Source organism: Trachurus japonicus, chromosome 3 (assembly GCF_045865225.1).
Source record: "Trachurus japonicus isolate A0001 chromosome 3, Traja_1.0".
Lineage (NCBI taxonomy): Eukaryota > Metazoa > Chordata > Actinopteri > Carangiformes > Carangidae > Trachurus > Trachurus japonicus.
Genome location: NC_140909.1, coordinates 20737348 through 20764367, shown reverse-complemented (window position 1 = coordinate 20764367; position 27020 = coordinate 20737348). Strand labels below are relative to the sequence as shown.

Below are 27020 nucleotides of genomic sequence, written 5' to 3'. Positions count from 1 at the left end.
CCCAGCCCTGTCATGTGACAGCGGGGCTTGTGGTGGGAGCTGCACTGAGTGTGTTAGTCCACGGCCTGGCTGTCCAGTCGGGGACAGGGGCAGAAGCTCAGATGGCCACACAGAGGCTTCTCATCTGGAACTGCTGGAGGGGTTGTAGGCCTTTTCTCTTTTTCCTTTTTCGCCCATTGCTGTTGTCTCGGATCACCTGGGAGGCAGGGCTCGGTTGCTGCCCCCCCTCCTCCCCCCCCTCACAGCTCAGTGACATGGAGGGGATAGCTGTGGGGCGGGTGGGCCGGGACCTGCGACTGGAGCCGATGGATGTGGCAGCTGTGGCAGAGTAGGTGGCCTTCCAGTGGATAACAGCGGTGGCCCTCCTCATCGTTTAGCTTCAGACCACAGTCCTGAAGAGGGGACATAAAAACAGAAACTTGAACACACACATGCAAACAATTAATAACCTAATGCGTGTGTATGTGTGTGTTTTACTAAAACATCTCTCTACAAGGACTATGTGGAAAGTAGAGAGAGAGATGAAGCTAAAACGTTTGGTACTCTGCAGTCAGTAACCTGTCAGTCCAGCACTTTGTCTTTGGACAGAGCCAGGCTAATGGTTTCTTCCTGACTCCAGTCTTGCTGCTAAACTAAGCTAAATTAAACTATCCTAACCTGCTGCTGGCTGAAACCTCCAGTTCGCAAGAACTTGGGTATCAATCTCTTCATCTCCCACTCTGTCAGAAAGCAAAAGAGCGAATTAAGCCTTCACACCAGTATCTGCTCAGTCACCACATCCACTGCTGTCACAGACAGTGAATTTTTCCAAGTAAACTGGAATCAGTGAGAATGAGTTTTTGCCACAAATGAAAGGAATTAAGGAAAATTCAGTGTTCAGTGACGTGCAGTGACAGATGCATAAAGCAGTGGCCTCAGTTATGTGCAAGTTTTTCTGTGTTCCCTTCAAGGACCGACAGTGTGCGCAATTAGCCCAGAGGTAAAGCTGCTTCTGTGGGTCAGACAGGTCATGGTCTTGACTTGTTGTATCTTTTGTGTATTTCTGTGCATGTTTGACAAGGATGACATTCATGGATGAATACACTGAACTTTGAACCTTCAGAGGAATTCTGTGTATGTGTGTGAGGGATGAGACACTGAGGTGGACCCTGGACATGCAGGACAGATTACATTAACTGATGACTCTGCTGCTATCGTGACTCATAACAGGATACACAGCTGAAAATTCATGTTTTAGAGACAGATTTTCTCATTAAAGCACTGAATAATCTCAAAATCATCTATTTAAAAAACAGAAGAGATTATGGTGGAGGCACCTCCTGTGTTACAGTTTGGGAAAGTGTGAAGAATTTGCCATCTCTGGGATGATTTAGCTCTGGACTTTACCCTTCCTCTGTCCTCCAGAGCTCAGCTGAATGATTTACCCACCGCTTACATAACAATATGATCCATTCCATTTCTAGGAGGTGAAATGTTAACCATTCAGAGAAGCAAGTGGGTCTTACCCTGCTCAGGAGGACAGTGGAAATCATCTGTTCTAAAATTCAGTTTTAGACTTCAGAAAAAAAAAAACGAAAAAACAAAAACAGAATCACAGCAGGGCAGCATGAAGTGTTGATTTGCTTCACTAAACGTCTCTGTCACAGTTGAAGAACAAAAGACATGATGACTTGGGATTTCACAAGTCTGGTTGAAGCAACAAGTCCCCAGCTGAGTTGAAAAGTGACTGCAGGAATGTGCTTCGTCAGTGAGTCACGATGTTGTGCTGTAACCTTGGGCTGGTATCTGTCTGTGTGTATTCTCTGTCTGTGTGAGTCTCATTCATTCCAGTGGTGATTCACATTACTCAGTGCAAAAATCTCATCCCACGATCTGCAGCTTTTTGCCCAGGTTCACTGGGTTTAAGGGACTGGAGTGGTTGTGAACCTGTGTGTGTATGTCTATGTAACATGTCTTTGTTAGTATTTGCTTTATTCATTTCATAATATCTCGAGTGGCTGAATCATACGTATTGATGCTAAATTAACTCTGTGTGTGTGTGTGTGTGTGTGTGTGTGTGTAGAAGGAGCAGCTCACCTCACAGTGGTAACACTCCACGTGGTAGTCTTTGTCCATAGAGACAACACGGATGGTTTCCTCAGAGCCCTGGTGGGACAAACACAGAGTCAGACCTTCACATCACATCAGTGCTGCAGGTCTGAGGATTGATCCCTGCAGCAACACACCCAACCCTTGTTCCCCGCAGATAGTTTAACAGCAAACAGAAGGAGGAACATTTTATTTTTTTATGAAAGAAACTTTAATGACTTTTTTCTAGCTTGATTTGCTTTAAGGATATGTGTTAGTGGGAGTCATGTTGATTGATACTGGATTTCAGAGAGATCATTTCAGCTAAGTTTTTTTTTTTATCTTATAAGCTTGCTGCTGTTGATTCTATTTTGACTGTAGCTAATAAAATAGATATTAGTACTTTGTTTGCTAAAATAGAAAACAAAATGATCCAATAAATGATTAACATTCGTCTCAAATGAAAGACTGAACTGAAAAATACTGAATATTCATTTTGAAATGAAAAATCTCAGTTGATGCTCATCTTGAAATCTTTATAAACCTGCCTGTAAAAGTTCTCATCCTAGTATTTAGTTTGTTAGTAGTGAGTTTTGTTCATCAACCAGCTCATGGTGTGTACGCTATTGTCGTTTCTGGTCCATTTGTTCAACCAGGATGGATTTTTAGCAGAGCATATTATCTGTGACAACAGTGATATGTATGTAAGATGTGTTTGAAGTTGCATGTATTTGGACATGCTTCTGACCTGGGCTGGAAGGATGGGCTGGTTGCACGAGGCGCACTTGGGAGCAAAAACCCTGTAATGGGAGAGACATGAAAAAATGATTGAAATATTCACACCAGTGTCTGTGCAATGTGAATCACCCTACTTCATATTTGACACTTTACACACGTAAATCCACATCTTAGTTCAGACAAATAGTAACGGCCGCAGGAGCACGGTGAGAACCACACATTTTGTGTCTGCGCTGTTTGCATGTTCCAAAATTTCAAAGAGCTTGTTATCAAATCCCAGGCCACGCTCTGTCATGCAGTAATCACATTTCATCAGTGCAGCGTGCGCAGAGATGTTCTCCTTACGTGTGGTAGTCTTTGACACAGTAGATGTTATTCTCAACATCCACGGTGAAAGGCACTCCATCCAGACCCTCTTTACACACAACACAGCGAAAACAGCCTGGATGGTAGGACTTGCCCAGCGCCTGAAGGATCTATACACCCACACACACACACACGCACACACACGTAGAAAAAAACACAGCATAACAATAAGACTTGGGAATGAGGCCACTGAGTTCATGCCGTATCATGCAATGGACTGGCATCTGGCAGCTTTCTTTAAATCCAGACTGAAAAGGTAAACGCAGTGAGGGTGGTTCATATCAGCTTTGTTATCATAGATGTTGCTGTAGTCAGGAACTGTGAGCTAATTAAGATTCAAATATACCAACGTCTACACAACACCATGGTAACTCTGCTTCAGTTATATAAAAAAACACACACACTGATGCATCAAGCAGATGCAGAAATGAGAAAATATTGTTCATGCATCTAAAGATCAACACACACTGCAAACATGACCTGACATACTGTAACTTGCATGGACTCTGGGCCTTTCATGTGATAAAGCTCTTACCATCTCCATGATGAGGTGACCACACACAAAGCACTTCTCGGCCGTCTGCTGGAAACCAGAGTACTGCGGGTGAGATGAGAGACACAGGATTATTATTACTCACCAGAATGAAAGCAGGTAATGTTTGTGCCAGCAATGCAATCAGTACAACACAACCTGCTTCAGACCTGGTGCATTAACATGTCATGGTCTTAAAGTTACCTATAGAGGGCGCTGTTGTGCTCTTAAAATGAACATGAAAAGGTTTCTTTCACAGTCATTTGTCTCTCAGCTGATATGTCCACATTTAAGAGGTGGCGTCCAATCTAATACATCACAAACTACCACAGAAGTGCTTTTTTTGCAGGTGTTTCTATGTCTGTTTGTGTGAAGCACCACAACTGTGCAAGATGCAACCGTGAAACATTGCTGGTGTGTAGTTGAGTTCAAAATACAGGCTGAGTTTGAGGGTGGGTGTTGTCCAACCTGTGAGAAGTGAGTGGCATGATAAGTACTCGTGGGTCTGAAAGTCAACACATGGCGCCCGGTGCGATGCCATTGCAAGGTGCCGTCTAGATTTAACTGTATCTTACAGTCACACTCGTGATCTGCCAATTCTTGGATGTTGAGCATCCTCACTCCATTGAAGAGCCGTCTGTGTGTTACAGGAAACAAAGCCATTGACAGCTCGTTTCCCCCTAAACCCCAACCGGGGGCGGATAATAAAAGGTGACCATCTGCAGCTCACAAGCCCCTCGGGGTCATGACCCGATGACTTTCGGGGTGGGGGGAGACCAGGTGGAGGTGGTGATGGGCAGCCTGCCCCCTGCCCCTGAGATCTCTCCTCCAGATCTACCATCTGCCACCACCTCCCCCGACCTCTGAAACACCCCTGGGGTGACAGGCCAGACTGTTCAAGTCTCAGTCCTAAGAGATAGGTGGGAGAAGATTAGTCTCATCCCATCATCTGGCCTCCAGCATCAGTTTATCCCAGGTTGCAAAAAGCAAAACAGGAATTTCAGTATTTCCTAATAGTTAAACCCAAAGGGGAAGTTGCCTATAAGCGGGAAGTCCTGACAGCAGATTAGCTCATGTGTTATGAGGTCGTCACTGTCAGGATAATAACGCTGTCGTTTTACAGGAACCTTTTGCAAGATCTCTGTGTTCAGAATCAAAATCTGCTACATTTCCTGTCAAATGTTCCAAGTCTCAGCATCAAATACAGCTACATTACACGCAACACACTGAGCGGATATATTATTCTCTCATTTGCATAATTACCATCTTGCTGTGTTCATCATGAGTTACTGTAAATGAAGGCGCCGTGCGAGCAGGCCCCACGTCTCCCCCATTAACCTGAAGCAGATGGACCAGGGGCCTGAGAGCTACAGCTGTCCTCCTCGCCTCCTCCCACTCTTAATTGCAAGTGCTGGGGAGCAGCACGTGGGGTAATTGAGCTCCTTGGGGAAATTTGGGGAAATTAGTGTGAATTGGAGGGGTGGTGCTAAACTCCTAATTGCAACTGCCATGTTTGTTTCCTCTGGAGGGTTGCAGAATGCACTTGGAGATCCTAATTCAATGTTCGCCGCTCCACCCGCCCCTAATTTCCTCAATTTCGCATTGCTATCAGCTAATCTGCTCTTCATCCCAATGAATTCAATGGCTGTGAAAACACAGGTGACTTACCAAGAAATCCTCCTCGCAATAAACCTTCCCATTGACATTGTAGAAAGCTTTCCCTCGCAGCCTCCTCCCTGCAAAGAAAGACAAAAAAAATTCAATCTTCGTACTCAAATTATTTCGTCTATTTGGTCTGGGGTTGTTTTTCATTATTCAGAGCAGAGGACTAACAAAACCATTTGGAACATGTTTGATTCCAACATTGTGGTAACAGTTTGTAGAATGTGATATCAACGTCATGCAACCCCCAACGAAATGAGAGAAGCAGGATTAATCACCAACATTTTACTGTAACATCAGCATTTAAGTGTCAAAATTCCTGTTCTCTCAAACAGAATCATTACTACTAGTAGATGTGCCAACGGGGAGACAAAAATCCAGGCAACATTATCACATTGTGACATATTTACGTTGGTGAGGTGAAGTTTAATCAGTAGCAAGCTGTCTCAACGATGCTGACATTTGGTGGTGACAGAAAGCTGGAGAGTTATTGCAGCTTAATTAACATTACTGCAATCTCCTCTCATCAAACTGACAATTATGAGACAGGGGTCAAAACAATTCTTTTTAACAGACGCAAAACGTTCTCTCTGTTTAATGAACTTAATGGTGGGCAATGTTGAGAGATGAATGCCAGAAATAAACATGACAGCAGAGAAAATATATAGATGCTTTAGGAGCAACGCACTTGTTGCTGCAGCCAAGTGATATTGTTATATAATTAAAAAAGCACATTCACCTGATTTTCTTCTTTATAACAATGTAATCTCTAATCAATCATAAAACCATAAGTTTTTCATGACATAAAAAGAGCTCGCAAGACAGGGACAGGGACAACATACGGCTGAGCTGGCTGTATTGACTATTTCACACAATTTATGTTCACTTCCGACACTCGACATCAGAATACATCATTATGACTCTTTAATCTTAATCTCTCTACTTAACAGCCATATGCAGCACGTCTTCACGGAGCAGATGGTTGGCTGAAGGAAGGTTACATTCTGCCTGTGCCCCCCCCCCTCCCCCGTTTGATTACTTCAACCATTGATCCCATTCACAATCCATACACAATCAATATAGCAGGCTGCTGTTCAGGCAGCCCCCCCCACCTCACCCACCCCCTCATCTCCCCTCTTCCCTACCGACCATTGTGCCCTGCTCACAGACAGAGCAACAATAGCAGACTAGAGGGAGGATGTCCCCAACTTTGACACATGCACGAATCTGATTATACATTTCAAGCTTTGGTTGTTTTTCAAATGCAGACTTCTGCAGACAGATAAAACTGGCTCTGGATCTTCATCAATTTAGCAGGTTAGACTGGTGAAGAAACTTTTAGACATCACTTTGGTCACTTGCATTTACATTGAAAGAGAAAATATCATTAAAACATCCAAATATTTGGAGCCCAACGTCGTACAGACTCCTCCACAGTGGGCCCAGGTTCAGCACACTGAGTTTACCACTCAGGGGGAGAGTCTGAAGGCTGAGTGAGCCTTCATTCATCAGAATCCAAGTCTGAATCCAGTCTAACAAGGAAATTCTGCTGAGGGCTGGCTTCTGCAGCCCCCTGCCATGCATCCCTCACAGCTCGTCCATTCAAATTCATTTAACAGCAGCGGTGTCTCTCTGGCAGTGCTATGACTTCACCCGCGGCTGGCAGACGAAGCACACGGATCTCATAAATCTGCTGGATTAGTCAGATTTAATTGTCGTCCTGAGCCACCATTGATTTTATGGGTGTCCCAGCATGGGAAAGACGTGCACCCCCCTTCTTCTCTTTTTAACACTGAAATTTATGCAATCGCTGTATTTCACACACAAACACAGTGACACAATGCTGGGAGATGGCAATACATTAACACCCACATAAATGGCTGGAGCGGCCAAGGAATGCTGTCCACACAATAGGTGAGACTTTTAAGACTTTGAGACTGAGCAGCAATTAGCATTTTGGTAGTGTGGCGCAAAGAGAAAAAGCTGGACCGAGGAAGAACTCCATGTGAAGCAAACTCTTTGGAGACACTGTCTTCAAAAACCAGGACTTTGGAGAGGCTAAACTTCCAGGAGCAGTGAGATTATAGTGAACAGTGCAGCAGCGGGGGCTGCGAGGTGTTGCTGTGTGCTCGTCTGTGGCCTCTGCTCTGGAGTTTGGGGTCTGGAAGGTGAACACAAAGGCCTCAACGCTGATGACTGTGTGGAGCGCTGCTAGGGGAGCGGGCCGACTGAGCAAACGGGGACATTCTTTCTGCCTGAGGTCACTAGCTGGTCCCATTCAACCCCCCGCACCTCTCCAACACCCGCTCTCTGCCCGCTTCCCTCACCGAGAAAAGGAGGGGGAGGGCTCCGTGCCTGCCTCTCTCTCCTCTGGCCTTTTGTTACCAGACTGAGCTACAGAGAAAATGAAATGCACAATCTCAAAATAAACCATTACTTTTTAACTGGTAAAATTAATTTTGTATTAATTGTGTCCACTGTATATACAGAGTTAGTTGAATACATATGATTAAATCTGGAGTCAGCCTTAACAAGCTGCAAAAACAGAGGTGTTGATTTGAACAGCATATATTATTAAATGTGGTAACTTGGCTGTATAAGCAAAAATCAAATTTTCGCCTCTCACTCTGTTCACAGTACAGTCACAGTGTTACTGCTGAGGCTTTGAGACCCCGACCTCTGCCCTCCTAATGCTGGTTGCTTGCAGGTTTTGGTCATTTAGGAATTAGAGCTCATCCTGCACCGTATTTGAATGATGGTGTTGCCATGGAAATGAGTGTCGGTCTGATTCAAGAGGATTGATGTGTCACCATGGCAAAGGTATTATTCAGCTATATTTTCCTGTGGTACAGCTGCACGTCTGTGCTGAGCACGTTCACAAATAAACTGAAGAATGTTCATTTCCCTGAACAAACCAGGACAAGTACTCGGGGAATTAAAAGACACTGCAGGTTTTTATGGGATTCAATGCCATTGTTGAGGAAGGAAACTTAAAAAGGTTTTGTTTCTTCCTGATTCCTTAAGCCTGGACCACACTCCTCTTGGATGTGTTGGTAAGTTACAGGTGTATTTATGATATCACACACTTGATGCACTATAGCAACTTGGGACTTACTAGGCTTAGGCTACATCTCCACTAATATCGCTTTTTGGTCCATTTAGTCCTGGCTTCCACACTGCTCGGGTGTCATCAAGCTGCTAAAAACGGAGATCTTTGGAAACTCTGCCATAGCTGCCTCCTGATTGGGTGTCAGCATAACTACCAGTGGTGAAAGAAACGTCTAACGAAATAGAAGCGTTGGAGGTTGTTTCTGCTCAAAAATGTTTAAAATATATTAGCGTGGACATAGTCTTAATCAAAGTCTGACTGTTAAGGTTAAGGTTAGGTAAGGTTGATCATCCTAAGCAGAGACAACAGGACAATTATCTGTAAGGCTCAATTCAGGGCAACGAAGGCCACAAAGCATTAGAAATAAAGCGTTAGTCAGCTTGACCTTTAGCTTTAGGGCAAAACACTTCTTCTATGGTGAGTACATGTGCTGTGCTGTTATAAATGCAGCTGTGTGTCAAATGTTCAGTCCGTGTCTCACTTACTTCAACTGGAGCCCGTACAAATAAAAAAAAGGAAGAAGTGGTTTCAGTTTTGTTTAACGATCGCTCTTAGACTATATGTTGAGTCTCCTTGCGCTCAGTATTTATCAATAACCCACGACGAACCTCTGACATCATCTTCTTCTTCTAGACAGCAGACCCTGGGTTTTTTTTTGACTAAAGCACTATGACTGTAAGCTAACACACCCATCCAGGCTTTTTCACCTTTTCTCACTTATTAGACTCAGGTTGACATTGGGTGGTGCTGCCTGAATTATCATAGATCACAAAACAAAGGTAATACAACTGTAGGTGGGTGGTGGGGAATAAAACATTCGACCTATCAAAACACTGATATCCTGGGAGTTTGGACTAGGTAAATAACGTATACCTTTGAATCATCTAAATTGCAAACTCTGCTACAAAAGTGGGTCATGTCAGGTCACATTCCTAGTAGAAGTATTTGTCAACTTCCTATTGGTCATATGCCCGTTGATGTGTTTCGACATGATGACTGTTCCTCTTTGTGAAGGCAGCTTCCCTGTGCTGCACATATGGTTTTATCATTTTCAATAGAGCTCAGCTTGACATGAAAGCATGTTGTTGTTTTCTTAACTCCTGGCTTACAACTGTAAACTCTTTGAAACAAAAAAAACACCTGAAACAGAAACATGAAATGGGTTCATTGAATTTTTGTATCTGAACATAGGACACAACACATCCCAACATATGAATTCTTTGGCAATGCCACAGCAGTAAAACCGCCAACTTCGTCCTTGTTATATTCAAATCGTGTGACTTCTCAAACCAAACCAATCATCTGCCAGTTCCTGTGCATGACATGACCTCCACTTTCCTCGTTGCTCTGTTAAAGCCCACGGTGCCAAAACTTTAGCAGCTTGGCGGCAATAAATTGGTGGAACAGAGATTTGTCAAATTCCTTCTGAAGGTGTGTGTGTGTGTGCTTCCCCATTCCCACTCAAATGTAGAGTAAATGAGAGTATGGGGGAAGTGTTTCTCTAATATGTTGACATCTGCACTAACAGACAATACAACAAGATGAACTCTATTCTGTTATTTGTATTTTATCACTTCCATTACTTCTGTGTATTGTCACTGACCATAAAGGGAGGTATTGCTCTTGCTCCTGTTGGCGGGAAACAACATTGAGCCTCTGATTTCTGTCTCTGGCAGAGAAACCACAGCTCTGGCTTGGATGGAAGGACAGATGAATGTGGTGATTTGCCCACAAAGCAGCTTCAAACTGGTGTTTTAAACCACGCCGTGGTGAGCCTGAGCGGGCCTGCACAGTATTTCTGGTGAAAACCCTGCTGTAGAAGCTGCAATGGTAAGCACATTATCCACCATGAACGATGCAGCTCATCACTAGCCCCAGTTACATATCGCTGTTTTGATCAGCAATGACTTCCACACCCCTCGAGCAAGCCGAGCTAATATTGAAACCAAAACACATTCCAACATTGTCTAATGTCATGCTCTGATTACAAAACATTAAGGCAGATATAGCCCCAGTTTACCTCACTCGGGCATTGGGGATGAGATGAGTACTGGATCAAATATTCTGCACACAACATCTGGTATGGTGGCTGTCAGGTGGGATTCTCATCTTCCAAACTGATTTGACGACGAGTGAATTTCAAACCTATTTCATATTCGCTAGAACTTACACCAAATGTCACCTGTTTCTGGGGCAAGTTACCAAAAGAGGAGGAAGCAGAAGATTTTCAAAACACAGTCTTCAGGTTTAAGTTAATGCAGGTGCAGGAAAAAGGCTGGGAGAAATGTGCAGCGGGTGACATACTATGTCTTGCAGAAAAAAGAAGAAATGTGGAAAAGATGGATTAGAAAAATTCCCACAGGAAATGCATTGTTAATAATATCCCATGGTTTATGGTGCAAAGTTATTTTCTCGTGCTGCAGACTGTGTGTTTGGGATGTGAATGCAGATGAGCTGAGAAATATCTTCTAATATATACGTTTCAAAATCAGAACATATTTAAAACTCAGACTATGGCCTGAGTCTGCTATGTTTCAGTCACTAATGAACAGTACATTATCCATATCAGGTTCATGTGGACCTGGACTGACAGTTCTAATCATACAGAGTAACATTATTCTCAGGCAGGCATAATGGTGAGGTGCACAGTGATGGCCTAAAGATGCACCCACACTGGAGATGTCAGTCATGCAGAGATGCAGAAATTCAGCCTCGGTTGACTTTTCCATGACAACAAATGAAGACCGAGGAGAGTGTGGTTGGCATCGGCCCTACTTTACTAAAAAAAAAAGAAAATAAATTATTTTGGCATCTTGTTATAAGAAACAAAACAGCTGGATAGTAAAAAATATATTTAACTCAAGTCACTCTCGCGGGAGCTGTCTGTGGTTTTATCTACATTGCTATAAGCCTTGAAAGGTGTTAGGATCTGCTACAGGCTTGTTAGCTGAAAGCTCAGCGTCTACCTGCCAATGACGTCGACTGAAGAAATACTTTTATAACAATATATTTCATATGACATGTCATTTCTCTCTTGTGCAGAAAGATACCGTAGGTCATATTACAGCTTCCACAGAACTGCCGAATCTTTATCACAGTCCAATTATTTCTAATGACACTGCTATAATGAGTGCGTATGTAAACATACTGTATTAGTCCAGAAACGCTACACAAAGAACTGAACGTTCCCTATTTTCTAGCTTTCTCATTTCCACTGCCTGGCAGGTGCAACTGGTGGTGGTGAATGATTTTAGAAATTCAAGCCCCTGAGTTCTCCTCTGCTGCCAGAGCTCTCAGAGGCTGCTTGGATTACCCTAACAGAGAAATGAGTCATCAACCCTGCGGTTGACAGTCTGCTCATCCAGCCTGAAGCAGTGTGTTTATTTTTTCCTTAACTTTTAGCAGGAGATTGCGTGCTTATTTTCAACACCACCCTGCCTCACAGTCACACAGAAATATGTCTTCACTCCCATTAACACACATTAATGTGGCAAAATATAGTCAGTTGCAAACTGAGGAAAGAGCAAACTCATTGTAGCTGCAAAGACACAAATTTAGAGCTGTGAGGGGAGGAAGCACAGCTCTGCATTTCATTTTTATGCCACCACACAATTTTAGTGGAAACCGGGTAATGTTGATAACTAAGGGGGCAAAATTTGTGCACATCCGTGTTCACATTATGTATACATGCACTTCTCTGTGCATGTGCTGTTGTTTACTGTGAGCCCATGCCAGGGCTGCCCCCTCTGATAGGCAGGTCTAGTACACTTTGTGACTGTCTGATTGAGGTCCTCCAGGGAAGGCCGGCTGAAGTGGAGGGGGGTAGTTTGCATTCTTGGCCATTTCATGAAAAAAGGGTGCAACCATGGGAGTAAGCCAAGAGGAGGGCTCAATTATGCATGGTTAAACAAAGCCCAAGGCTACCAGCAAGCAATGTCTCAGCAAACTATGCCTCACTCTGGAGCTCCAGACTCCAGGAGGACCCAACTTAGGCGAACAGGGGAAGAAAAATTAAAAACAAAACAAAAACAAACAAGGAGGTAAGAACGTAGCTCCAGATAAATCAATGGATTGTGTTATGACAAGTGCAGGCACATTAAAGCGCAACTCAACAAGGCCTTCAAAACTCAAACATGAGGTCAAATGAGTCTTGTTACCAACAAACCATCTCGAGAGGCTCACAACAAAGGCCAAGAAAGTGACTTCTTAACTCATCACAGACATGATTTCTCCAATACATGCAACAAAGATTCTCGCGGGAGTCGTCTGCGGTTTTTGTCTAACAGCGATAAGCCTACATAGTTATTTTATGACGTAACTAACTACCGCCTCCCCAGTGAGTAATCCACTCGTTCTATAAGAGCATCTTAGTCTTCAGAGGATCTTACAGATACAATGGTGAGAACCAGCATGTTTACCTGGTTTCTGCATTGTAAGCCAACTTCTACTGTACATAAACACTAAAAGCATAATTAGGCCTTGTGAAACTGCAGTTGCACCTTTAAACAGATGGGAGGCTACCTTTCCACAGCGAAACCCCGCAACTTCAGCAACTGGACACTTGGCATCTGGCCCCCCTTTCTTCAGACACACAATAAATCGGAAAGTATGTGGCTTTGGTTACACGTAAATTATAGGCAGCTCTTCCAGAGTCGGGGTGGGTGGGGTGGAGGATCAGTATCCATGTATAGTGCACATATGAATGGGGGAAACCTGGCTAAAAAGCTCTCTCCTGACATCTTCCTCTTGTTTCCCGGGGAAAGAGGAGAGGAGGGGTAGAGTCGGGTGACAGGGGCATCCAAAAAAAAAAAAATCACATACACACATAAAACCTATACTGTATACTTTGAGCCGAAGAAGAGATTTAATTACAGTCTTCAAGACTAAATAATATCACCATTTCATTTCTTTATAGCATGATTAGCTTGTTCCTGCCACTGGGAGAACTGAGCTGCCCTGCTGTTCAACTGAGCAGACTTCTGCCTGAGGTTTTTTTTTTAAGCAGCAGATGTTTTGATCCCGACTGTAACACCACCTCAAACAGAAAGCTGGTGATGCTAATGATGATATTTCAGCAGAGACAGCAGTGGCTGATTCCTAGAGCAAGGGAATACAAAATACATAGCAAAAAAAAACAGAAATGTGCTGACGGAGAAGGTGGGAACCCCAGACACAAACTGAAGCAACTTAGCTGTTTTGCATGGTTGCATGGTCTAAGAATGACTGATGCTGACTGTGAGCCATGTGGTGTATTTGAAGCAATGATGTATAATTAAAACAAACAAATACTTTTGTCAGTGATTAAATAGATGTGTGGTGCGTTGTGGTAATTAATGGCTGTTGACCAGTCTAACATAATGTAGCTGATGTTTAGAGTGAGTTCATCACTTTCCTGGGCCAGAACCAGAAAATAACGGACATTAAAATGGCTGCAGAAAGGGTGGATTACATTAAAAAGCTGTGTGGGTTTGTGTAAGTTCACTTTTTGAGAGAACACATCTCAAATCAACGTATTTCATAACAACTGTAAGCTACAACTTCCAGCCAATTCACAAGATGACAGAAGACAGACCTGGTCTGACGAAGAGCATACCCTTACTGCTCGAAACGTACGTCACAATAAATTGATACGCTGAGTCCTGCAGAGTTGCGAGTACTCTTGTTCTTTTTAATTTGCTTATTGTTTGTACTCAGCACCTGCCCTCGTTGGTGTGATGTGCATGTCTACTCTGGTTTTTTCAGAAGACAGACCCAGGCCAGTGTTTGAAAAGCAACAAGTTAGCTATGGCCTTGGCCTGTTTATTGGCTAATCAGACAGTGTGGCAGTGATGCAGAGTACATGGAGGCAATGTACTGAAGGTACCTATGTGCAGAAAAATAACACTCAGTTCTTTGAGTCGCAACAGACTCAACACACAGACAAGATACATGTTAGCATAACATTATCTCCAGTGTCCTTAGTGACTTAATGTCCAGAAATACACTTGGAAAACATAGAAAAAAGACAATGATCATCCTTATGTGTGCATTGATATCATCGAGTCAGTCATTGATAGTTGTGTGTGCATCCACAGGTGCAAGCAAAAACTGCTAACAGCTAATTTTGCACAACACTCACTTGCATAATTGCAAATGTCTCAATAATATCATCCGGCTTTTCAGAGGTTTTATCTGAAACTGCAGACATCAAATATGATACAATAGCTGGGTAATTTATAAGCAGGCTGTTCACTCTTCAGAGTTCTTGTGAAGCCACTCACACTGTGTGGATCTGGTCTACCAGCCTGGTCTCCAAACATACAGTAGGATGCGGACTGCGGGGCAAACTGTCAGTGTGATGCAACGCTGATGCTAAAACGTGGCAAAGGTGTCAACACACAGCGCCGGTGCATTCATGCCAGCTGAATGCAGACTGGATAGTGAATCAGCCTTTACTGTTATCTCTCTACAGTATGTCAACCACTCTTACTTACCACAGGAGCAGCAGGTGAAGCAATTTGTGTGATACAGGTTCCCCATGGCCTGGCAGGCTTGGCTGGCTCCATACACACCCTTCCCACATTTGACACAGATACCTGTTAGTCATGAGAGATCAGTTAGTTCTGTTATGCATGCAGGACAAAACAATCTGAATGCAACAATAAAATCACAATAACATCAGAGCTTCTTACATCCTGTGGTCACAGAACATCATTATTTACAGCACCTCTGTCTTTGTGAGGTTTTATGCTACGAGCACAGTGATTTACCTCTTCTTTATGCCAACTGTTATAACCCGTTTGAGACCGAGTGGATGTGCAACTATTGTACTATTCAGTGAAGACAACGTTTGCTGCAAATGCTTGTGTGCACCGTGAGTATCAAACAATTGCTGGCCTGGCTATGCTGCAAGCTTTGCTGGAAAGCTAAGAAAACAACAACAACACTGCCAAAGCCTGTGTGTGTTTCTTTAATTATGCAACACTGAAATTAAATGTGAAAATGACTAACCTGCTTCAAATATCAGCACTATTGTATTTCCACGGGGAGAATTCACCCCTTGCTTTCTCTGCATCTTTTGATGGCCTTTGAAGACCAACACCACAATGATATTCAAAAGTAAGTCAGGCTCTGGAGCCAAACTGTCCCAGGCATAAAACATGAAGCAAACTATTAGACATGCACAACTGTCGCTTTGATAGAGGGTTAAAGACTTTTCCCCCCAAAATTCAAGTTTGTGATTAAGTCACAAGAAGTATTTCTTATTACGATTTCTATTCCAATTGAAGAAGACGAACCTAAACTTCTCACATTTCCATGCATTACATCATACCGTTTGAAGCCCGACTGCTTCAGGAGAGCTGATCATTATACGAAAAATATTCTGAATGGAAATGCAAAGGACACAGGGAGATTGTCAGAAAAGGCCGGAAACACAGCTTTCAAAGAACTTTCTGTGCTTTTCTTTGTTCCAGGAAGATCTGAATTGACTTTTGAGTGTAATTTGATCTCAACAGGTTTTAACTAACCTGCGGTATTAAATATTTGCACTGCATATACATGAACACTCAACTAACTGGTATTCAGAAATATTCAAGTCATAAGTCCGACTGAGCTCCCTCAGTGATTCCCTATCCCCCACTAAGAGCATGTTATATAGCCAAAACAACGCTGCTCAAAAGAAGAAATACATCATAATCAGCTTTAATGCCACTGACAACAAAAGAATTGGGAGATTCTCACTAACTTTAAACTAACTCTATAATGACCTGCTGGTGTTATTTGATCAGATTTGACAGGCTGCTCTGGCAACGTGAGCAAAAACATCACCACTGTGATCAGATTCTGCCTTGAACTGCACAGAAATAAGTGACATTACCTTTTTCTACACATCTGCACCAAACCAATGAGAGAAGGACGGACAAAGAAACAACTAGACAGACAACACTGATGACCTTTGTGTCCTTTATGTTAGCTAAAAGCAGAACAATGCTGAGGGCTAAACAGGTGGAAGCAGAAACCACCGTCCACACACTCAAGTACAAGTGGAAGGTGCAGGTCAGGTGGTCAGCAGGCGGTATGATGGGGTTTACATGTCTTGCTAAGGGATATTTTTCCATGAACAATTAATTTTGATAATGTGTCCTACAAGTCAAACAACTTGGCTATGTGATTACAATGGTGTAATTTAACCTTTATGGTAACCGTCAGTCCCAAAACATTGCATGTTGGAGGAGCGATGCACTGACTGACCCTGCTATCCACAGGTACGCGAGTGCTGCACGTAAGCTTCAACTAAGCCAACTAAACAAAGTACTGTGACCTTTAGTGAAGAAACTATACTGAGAGAAAAAAAACACAGTGGCTAAAAAGTATTTGGAAGCAGCAGACTAACTATCTCCAAACTCTCACGCACAAGACGACCTCCACCGGGGTCACATTCCTCAGGGAGTGCAGGGTCAAAGCCTGGGTGGGGTGAGTCCAGGGTCACACTGCCTACAGGACACAAGATCTCACAAGATCCCAACATGGGAGCTACACATGAACATCCCCCTCCTCCCATGGACAGATTATTACGTCTTCTTATCTTTTAAAATGCACACGTCTCAGGATAGTGGCCGAGCAAGGATACGCTTTCTGTGACACAACTGTGGAATTCCTTGGTTATCTGACGCAATAATTTCCCTTTCATAACACCTCCAGAGCCGTTGGTGGCTTTGTGAAAAATAGGAGATGAAGGACAAGGTTACAGGAAAACCATCCAAAGGTTAGATGTCTTCCCTTTAATCTAGGGTTGTTTGTACAATTTCTTTTAATCAGAAACAAAGTCAAATATTGGCGTTTCCTGCTGCGACCTGCACTCGTGACTGCGCTCCTGCACTTAACAAAGATAACGGAACAAAATCAGCGATAAAAGTGAACTAGTAAACCTTCAATGATCAGGACTGATTTAACAATTTTACCAAAATAAAACCCTCTGATAGCAAACACAGTGCTAAGTCTGGACAGAACGGGGCTTCGGACAGACAGAAACAAACCAGCTGATCAAATATGAATGATTTAGTTACTGTTGCATATTAATTCTTTGAAAATCTTTTCATTCCTGTCTGATAAGACTCCTGTAACCTATCTGTTTCTTTTTCCTCACTCAGGGGGACATGAGACAACTTTACTTTGTAAACTGACAACTTTTTCCATAGAGTCCATTAGGTAAAGACTGTAAATAAAAAAAGATACCTCCTTGCAGCCATTTCACTAGAGAATTTATCATGTGTTAAGTACTGAATTCTCTCTTCTTTTTTTTCTACTCATTTTAAACTCTTGCATTTCTTGACTTAGCGAAGCCACTGACTCATTCTTTACTGTCTGAAAAACTTGGTTGCACCAGTGTCACAAGTGGGAGACTTATGCAAGTTCCATGCTGTGTTATTCTATCAATCCATACTTTGTTTCGATTATGGTAGTATAGATGATAATCTATACTACCATAGAGAGATATATAAAATTATGTTTTGCTTTTTAGGCGAGGAATAATGTTAATATCAAGCCATGTGATTATTATGAGTACTGGCACTGAACTTGGTACTTGGCCTCGGTCTTGGACTTCCCCCCCCCCCCCCAAGATTACTTTCAATCATTACTCTACTCTCAATTCAGGTTAGAGGGTAATGTAAATGTTAGTCACTACTAACGAGAAACAACTGCCACGACTTCTTCCTTGTTCTAGTACTGTATGTCGTTACCAGACTGGGACCATCCTGTAGCCTTAACAAAAAGGTTCCAACCGGACCAACCTGGGCCAGTCGACTCGCTCACATCTGCATAAATGTCACTAGGCCGCGTCACTCATTCTTTGAATTACACAGTCGATGGTCGGTGAACAGGAGGGATGACAGAAATATGTCAGTGGTGTATCTGTTACAGCCAATCAATCCAGATGTTTTAATGAGAACGTGAGAGATGAGACAGGTTGTGTATTCAAGATAGCAGGAGTGTTCTGAAGCTTCATTAGTGTCTTTGGTCTTGTTTCCATTTCTTTCCCACAGAAATAATCTTTGGCCTTGCCGTTTCTGACATGATTCTTCAGCTTTGACTTTTACCCAACAGCTAAACTGAAAATGAATTATTTATTTATGCAGCTGTATTGATTTATCTTTGTTATTTCATCCCTTCTGGTTGCAACTATGTAGCACTTTCTTCAAAAACTACACGACGCCATGTGCCGAAAAAAGCTGTCGAGATTATATTTATCCACATGGAAACTTGCTTTGTTAGGAGGAGCTAACCACTGAAAACAACTGTACATAGTGACAAGCAGCACATGCTAAAAAGCCCCAAAGGTTCTTGTGAGTGAGGATGTGGTTATCATTTTACAGGACAAGGAGGAAATCTCTGAAGCCCTGTTGTTATTCAATTCAAAACAGGATGTTGGAATCTCATGTGCCCATTTCGTAACAGGTCCATATGGCAAGGACAGGATCTTGTGCATTACGTGGGGTTAAAAATAAAACACTTGATAAACATGCCTTCTTCCACCATTGTAAATTGGACACTGTTGTTAAGATGACGCCCTGTTTTGTTTATAGCAGCATTATTGACATGACATTTATCTTTTGATTTCTGATGTAACAGTGACATAATGTCTGCCAGAATTGTAAACCAGCACAGAGCTTGCTGTGAGTTGTAAAGGTTTCTACAGCCTGGTTCATGAAACTCGGTGTGACTGTGACTCATTACTGCACAATATCGAATCAAACTCGGGAGATAGTAGCAGGTAACACGAGTGTGGTCAATCCAACACAGGGTCAAATCTGAAGGATAACTGCACACTGCATCTTCTAAATGTTGCCAATTGATTTTAACTCTGCACGTCTTTAAAGGACTTCAGGACTTCACGTCTTTAAAGGAAGGAATTCGGTTACTGCAGGTTAATATCTGGAAATACTTCATCTCACTTCTCACAGTATTTCGCACATCGGTTATAAACTTAAAGTGAGACTTATATTTAAATATACATATCGGCACAATTCAGAGTGAGAGGGAAGCTGCAGCAAAACACACACAGCAGACCAGTGTGCTCTGTCTTGTCCACAAGTCAGCATGTGTGTGTGTGTGTATGTGTGTGTGTGTCAGGCATGTGCATGACTACTGCCATTATAATTCTGGGCAGGTGATCAGACTTGACCCCCACCAACTATGTCTGGCCCGCCAGCCAAGATCGTGTGCCAAGTGTCTGGTGTTGCCCGACTCCCCACTGGCTGGTTAATGAAGGGCTTTGCGGGGGAGTCAGGGCGGGGTGGTGGTGGTGGTGGTGGCAGAGGTGGAGAGGAGGGGGAAAAGTAAAGGGGTGGGGTGGGCCTAACTGTGCCGCTTCAATTGCAGGCCTGTATCGGGCCAGCTGTTGATTCACAGCTCCTTCACCATCACAACAAACAGAGGCCACACAAGGGCCAGCCGGCGGAGCAGAGAGGCAGAGCAGTGTGGGACACTGGCAGGCAGTGCTGCTGCCCACCCCCACCACCACCACCACCCCTCCCCTCAAGAAAAAGCCCTGGCGATCAATTTCTCCACTGTCGCTACAGAAACAGACCTGTCTCTATTTGGCTTGGTGTGAGGAGCATCTGACTGCATTCTTCTCTCTCCCTCCCTCGCCTTTTCTCTCTCCATCTCCATTTCCACCCTCTTGCTTCTTTCTCCATCAAGCCAGACACCCCCACCCTCCCCACCCTACCCCTAGCTGTCTTACTCATCTCTCCCTCCTGTCTTCCATCCTCCTTCTCTCTCTCTCACCTGCTTCTGCGGAACAAATCAACAGCTGTCTGCGCCTCGCTCTGAGCAAGTGCACTGGCTATAAAACAAGCCACTGTTTCACCAGCTTCAGCCATTTGTCTGGCTGCTAATTCAAAAGGTAGACAGCAACTTCCTCAGCAGCCATTCTGTAGCTGTGTTACTGCTGCTGCCGCTGCTGCTACAGCAAACCTATTTGATCTCTAAACAACAGAGGAAGAAAAAAAAACACAGAATCACAACAAATTAATAATTGATAAAAAATAATTAATCTTTAAACCTAAATCCAAAGACTAAATCGCACTTCAGCCAACAAATGTTTTCATTCCAAAATGCCTGTTCAGTCAGGGTGGCCCCCAGTGTCAGACTCACATCCCTACTGTCACTCTCAAATTGCACTTGACCAGAATCTACACTCCATGCTTCGGAGGATAACTGCATTTCCAACAGATCCGGACCACACTGCTCTCCTCTGGGTTTCTCTGACAGAACAGAAGGCTCCATTCAGCGAGGTGCAGCACTGTGCAAATTTTCGCTCTGCCAAGACAGAAATTAGTATTGCCCTGCAAAGCCACTCTTATCTTCCCCTCTGGGACCTGTTAGTGGTTGTGTTGCACTCACATCTAGTAAACAGACCTTGCAGAGATGACAAAGCTATTAATAATCCATTCCTGCACACCAGAAATATATGGAAATTTTCTTCAAATTCCAGTTTTACTGGGTTTTAATACAGATAATTTTATGCAGGATGTTTCATGCTATTAATACTACATGTTTGTTCTCTTGGTGCCATAGAGAGTTGTTCAAACTCTGGGGAATAGAATAAAACAATGAAGGGAAATGTTGCTCTTTTAACATAATATTAAGTTTTGAACAGCATATCTGTAAATGAGCAAAATTTCCCCCAAATAAACCAAATCAATCATGTTGGTTAAACTGGCCTGAGACTGGACAGTGTTGACTAAATCAGATCATTCAAATGACCACTTTTCATTATAAGTTCTACTTTATTCCAGACTTGTACTGGTGTCTCTTTACTGTGTGTAGTAGTAATTGGCCATGTGTAGAGTAAACTGCTGGTTTTTCTAGTCATGTCTTGCAGCAAGTTTCAAACGAAATTCACAGAATTAAAACCAAACCTGTAGCTAATTAATAGTACCTACCAAAGTATTCCTTTTTCATGTGCATCTCTAACTCCTTCTCCAGCTCCAGGGTGAGCGCCTCCAACCTCCTCTCCGCCTGGCTCGGCCCACTGTCTCGGCTGGGGGTCACCTGGTAAGGTAGCTTAAACCTCTGGCTCGCTGAAGGTTTTGAAGACACCCCATAACTAAATGATGACGGTGACCCCGCCGTCATCTCCGCGGTCCCTCCCGCCTGAGCCGACTGCTGCTGCTGCTGCTGCTGCTGCTGCTGGGGCTCAGGCACCGCCGAGAGCCCCTGGAGATGGATGCGGTTTTGGATCCCGTTGGAGTCTCCAAACTCCTGTAGCAGGGTGTCCTCGTGTAAACTGCTCCCCAGCATCGACGACCTGGGCGAGGGCAGCTGCAGGTCCGGGTAGGTGCTCATAGACCCCCTAGAGCTGCGGGAGCTTCTGGAGCTGTGACTGGAGATGCTGGACCGGGGGCTGACCACGCAGTTCGCGGTGGTCCCCGGTCTTGCACTCCCGTCCTGGCTGCAGATGCTGGAGCGAGGACTCGCCAGCGGCGCTGTGTGTAAAATCGCCCCCTCCAGGTCGTGGTTCACCACGGGCCCGTACCGCGAGTCAGAGTAACTGGACCTCGGGCTGGTGGTGAAGGAGTACTGGCTCGCCGTGCTCGACCTGGGGCTGGTGTGCCTCTGGTCGTAGCCCATGCTGATGCCGCTGGTGCGGTTGCTGCTGGGCTTGCTGCAGCAGTCACAGCTGTTGAGGCTGGCCCGGGGGCTGGAGTGCTTACTCGTGTCGCTGGCGGTGCTTGCATAGCTGGACCTGGGACTGAGGACGCTGCTGCCCTCGCAGTGAACCAAACTAGACCTGGGGCTCGTGTACCTGTCCTGACCCGGCACCACCAAACTCGTGCGCGGGCTGCTGATGCTCGACCTCGGGCTGGCATGCTTGCTCTGCTCCTGAGAGGACAGAGAGGATGCCAGGCTGGACCGAGGGCTGGTGGCGTTGTACCTCCCGTCGTGGCTGCTGCTGGTGATGCACACGCTGTTGCACCTGATGCCGGGGAGAGCCACCGGTTTGTTGAAAGGCACGCCGTCGAAGGCGGAGCCGGTGCTGTACCTGTGGCCCTGCACCTCCAGAGAGTACCTCCGGTGCCTCTCGGAAGCACCGGTGTAGCACGGCAGAGCCACCTCGGATTTGGTGCAGCAGCCCTCCTCAGTATAAACCGCGTCTCTCTGAGGGGCACAAAAATCCACAGGCACGGTCCGGCTGCAGTTCACGGGGCGCACCGGAGCCGCGTTGTACACTTTATTCCCAGACGTGAAATTCTCCACAGTGTGATGCTGCTGGTGAAGCACAGAGGTACCATTCATTGGCTTACTTTTATGCTCCGCTACAGCCGGAGCCGCAAAGTCCAAATCGGGGTTAATCACCAAGTCTCTCCTCGAATTGTACATCCCGTCTTTAAACGCATCATACAGGGAAAGGTCCTCCATCAGTTTACTGGCCCGTAGCCCCAAGTCTTCCTGATAATGCTCCATGTTGTGCTCCCGAGGCGAGAAACAAGTTCAGAGTGTGCTCCGCTCCGCGAGCCAAACTAGCGAGCACCGCGGAGCACTAATTGCATTTCACATGGAAATCAAAACAAAACGCCGCGGTACAGCCGTCGCTCCTTTTACAGAAAACCACCGACGTACCGAGAAACCTCCACCGTGTGCCGCATCGTCCTCTTATGCTTAGCCCCCTTCGCCGAAAAAACAAACTCTTTCTCACAGTTTCAGCCGACAGGGATACGTTTGTCAACTTCAGTTTTTGTTAAGTTGAAAGGTCTTTACAGTCAATGGCGCGCTGCGCGGAGGAATTTCCCCTTGTTGGTTTTTCCACTAGATTTCTCTTACGCTCACTAAACCGCAGATTAAAGTAGGCTGGATAATTGCATACGCCGTAAATATTAGTTGTATGTAAGTCCGAAAAAACGAGGGCGGAGGAAATTTAAGTAAAATGCCGTTTTACACAGGGGACTCGTTTGCGTAAAAGGAATGCGAGGATGAAGACGGGATGCGCTGCGCCTCTGTGGAATGTGGTTAATGCTGCAGAGAAACAATGATTGCGACCAACTCAGCAAGGGGCTGCCGGCTCTGAAAAGAGAATAGTTTAGAGAGAAGGGGACGTCTGCATTCATCCAAGGCAGACTAAGATACCACACAAAGCACGCCTCACCTGGTCAGACTTCTTGTAGGCTACGCCAGGAATAAGATGCAGTGATTTGCTAATGTGGAGGGAAAAGCTATTTAAAACTCAAATTTATCCCGACCTTTTTTAGTCTGGTATCCCCAGATCCCCATTCATTTTAGATAATGTCCAGTTATGATGAAGGAACATTTTCATGTTGGTAACAAGCATTGATACACACCAGAAGGCCCATAAATTATTAAATTATGGTTATATTGGCTCGAATAAAGGTACAGACCTCGCGTGGGGGAATTGAACAAAATGCAAGGTGCACAAATCATTCATTGTTTATTCAATGGTGACTTGTTTGTCTGATTATTATTTAGTATATGTAGGCTATTTACTATATTTATATACTATATACAGTATTTATCTGGAGTATAGGCCTACAACTTATTCAAACAAACACACACATGCAGATATTCTTTTATTTGTCGTTTTATGGATGTGGAATCCAAATTTTAATTTTAGGATGAGTTTGGTTGAAATCATTTCAGTTCAATAACCACATCATATCCACAGTTGAACTTATACAAACAAACTGCATTATCACTTGAAAAGAAAATGTATTACAATTTCCAGAACACTTAGAAGTTTTTTCTCCCCGTAGTACAGTTCAACAAAAAGTATTAAAACACTGGCATGTATCAAGTGATTGTCAGTCTTTGGCCTTGGAGCTTCGAGCATCTGACACATAGTTCACCTATGACATGGTGAATTAAGACATTCAGTGACAGTGTAGTATATGGTACAGCTAAGTAGCATAATGTTTATTTTCACATGTTATGGGTATCACAGTATCACAAGATTGTTACGAAAAACTTTTGAAATGTCTGAAGCACCTGTCAGTTATGACAATTTTGAAATAAAATGTGTACATGGATATTTGGATGTAAACAAACTATCCATAAACCAGTCTTGATACAGGATGTTTAAGAAAATGTCAGAATGATGTTTCATAGATCACAGATGGCTCAGCTTCTCATCAGCTACCAACAACTGGGAGAAAAGAGAGAGCCACAGCAATCAAGGCAGCAACAAACAGGATGTCTAGAAGTAATCGACCAGGGAAGGAGCTGCAAGACTTTTTCCCGTGGCCTCTGCATCTGAACCATTGAACAACCTCATTGAGGTTGTACTCCTGGGGTTCATAACCAAGCTCTGTTTTGGCTTTTGCCATGCTGAAGTAGTGAGTCACGCCAGTTTTATACACCTCTGTACGTGTCAGCAGTGGCTGGAAGTTATAGAAGGGGCCGACCAGGTGGTGAATCATTTCTGTGAGAAAGGCAAAGAAGTAAATGAGATGGAGAGGTAGCCGTAGTTTTGGGAAGGGATAGCCCAAGCCCTCCACCAGAGGTCTGAAGAATTCAAAATTATTGACAGGCCTGCCATCTGAGATGAAGTACGCCTGGCCGGCAGAGCGGTGTTGCTTCTCTAAGGTCAGTGCCTCTGCTGCCAGCTCATGTGCCAATACCAGGTTGTCCACATGGACAAATTCTACCAAGCTGCTGGGTTTACCATAAACAAACCTGAAGATCCCCTTCTCAATGTAACCAACTATCCTGGGTAGGTGCCTCTGCTCTCCGGGCCCGTAGATCCCTGCCGGCCGCAATGCACTAGTTCTCAGCACCCCAGACCTGTCCTTCAGCGCTGTCCCATTAGCTTTTAGCACAGCCATCTCAGCCATGGACTTCGTTCTAGAGTAGTGGTCAGGGTGCAGATGGAGAGGTAGATAAGGGAGGCTTTCATCACCATTCTCGATCACTTGGCCTCCAAACACCACGTTGAAGGTGCTGGTGTAAACCAGCCTGGACACTCCATGCTCGACACAAGCCTTCAGGACGTTCTGTGTGCCTTGGACATTCACCGCCTCAATCAGATGACGGTTCAGCTGCTCCCTGCCAGACATGCCATAGGAGGCAATGTGGAATACACAATCCACACCAGCTATGGCCCTCTCAACGTGTGCATAGTCACGTATATCACCTTGCATAAACACAAAGTCATCTGGTGCCTCTAGGATTGGTGGGACCGTATCAAACAGAATGATTCTGGCTCCTTTTTTATGCAGGGAGCAGGCCAGGCTGTGTGGGAACAAAGATATGATGAAATATTAATTTAAATCTCCACAATACTCAATGCAAATCTATGACAAAACTACATTAACTGTACATGTGTCTACTTCACATCCATAAGCTCTGTGGTGGTCAAAGATCCCAGTCTGACTGAGATAAAACATTTAAAAAAAAACTTGTGCGATAGCGCCACCTTGCTGTGGTAAAGCACCACGCAGCCAAACTGACTGAATGTTAGATTCATTTTCTTGAATGATACACAAAAATAAATTTGTTCTTACCGATAACCAAAGTAGCCACAGCCCCCAGTTATTAAAAAGGTGTCTGTACGTGTATTTTCCATTGCAGGAGGACGAATCTGCAGGTTTATGAAAAACAATTGATTAGCCTACAATCAGAGGAAGACCAGTGACAACTTTGAAAAGCACACACACAATCACGCGCGGCTTCGAAAGTGTGAAAACTGACAAACAAAACAAAACAAAAAACATGACGGTAGCCTAAAAGTCGTTACCTAACCGACAGTCTGCGTTAAGTTGTGTGCATCAACACATTTATAATCAAGCGTTTTTACTGAGTTAGGTAGATAGGCTAATTAGGAATCACGTTAATATTAACGTGATTCCTAATTAGCCTATCTACTGCACCACAAATCACACACCAAAAGTCTGACTAGCTTAAAGACTAACGTTACCGTAATTTACACTTTCGCGAGGGTTTTTTCAGCGTCTCTCAAAAGTAGAGTAACAAATACACAGTCTGAGCAAGACTCTATTTACGGTCACGTTTTCACCGTCGGTACCAACCTCGACATAAGCCGGTTAGAAAATGGGTAAAAGATTTGTTGAATGTCACTTATTCAAAACTCTACAACAGCTCCGTAGAGGGAACCGGTGTGTGCACCATGGAGAACATGGTGTGCACTTCCTTGAATGAACGTGCATTTCGTTACGTAATTACGCCCTCTGCGTCAACCATAGGCGTCAACAGAGCAGCAGAGACAGGCATTACCTTCACAATAAAAGGATGAATATAATTATTGATTTATTTTGATGACAAATTATCATGATGAAGGGAATAATAAACCATCCATGATTATTTATAGAGTCTTCAAGTAAGCACATGACTTAATAATTTTGCAAAGTGATCTGCATTGTATTCTGATTTTTGTTTTTCACGTTGAAAGTTATGCCAGGAAATGATGTTCTCAATAACCATACCTTATGCTGGATGCTACCCTAGGACATGTCGCATGCGACCGACCTTCTATCTTTGCTTCTATCAAAAACTCTATGAAGATGGCTTCCGGTATGCACCTCGCCTTCAGAA

At 44.0% G+C, this 27020-nt stretch overlaps 2 protein-coding genes across 4 annotated transcripts; both read right to left on the bottom strand.

Moving 5' to 3' along the window:
- wtip (WT1 interacting protein) lies at positions 1–23280 on the bottom strand. The gene is made up of 8 exons (XM_085766228.1): positions 21404–23280; positions 14948–15049; positions 5372–5439; positions 3707–3769; positions 3151–3281; positions 2816–2867; positions 2077–2145; positions 1–392 (listed from the first exon to the last, which is right to left on the bottom strand). Exons 1-8 carry the CDS (start codon positions 22923–22925, stop codon positions 240–242), a joined length of 2160 nt encoding a protein of 719 aa, XP_085622354.1. The 5' UTR covers positions 22926–23280; the 3' UTR covers positions 1–239.
- Positions 23281–24365: 1085 nt separating this feature from the next.
- sdr42e1 (short chain dehydrogenase/reductase family 42E, member 1) lies at positions 24366–26624 on the bottom strand. Of its 3 annotated transcripts, none has more exons than XM_085766146.1 (3): positions 26498–26624; positions 25973–26049; positions 24366–25700 (listed from the first exon to the last, which is right to left on the bottom strand). In XM_085766146.1, the coding sequence occupies exons 2-3, from the start codon at positions 26032–26034 to the stop codon at positions 24602–24604; spliced, it is 1161 nt and encodes a 386-aa protein (XP_085622272.1). In that variant the 5' UTR covers positions 26035–26049; positions 26498–26624; the 3' UTR covers positions 24366–24601. The 3 variants fall into 3 exon arrangements, with proteins under 3 accessions (XP_085622272.1, XP_085622289.1, XP_085622281.1); XM_085766163.1 differs by having other exon boundaries at positions 26386–26572; XM_085766155.1 differs by having other exon boundaries at positions 26396–26572.
- Positions 26625–27020: the final 396 nt, after the last annotated feature.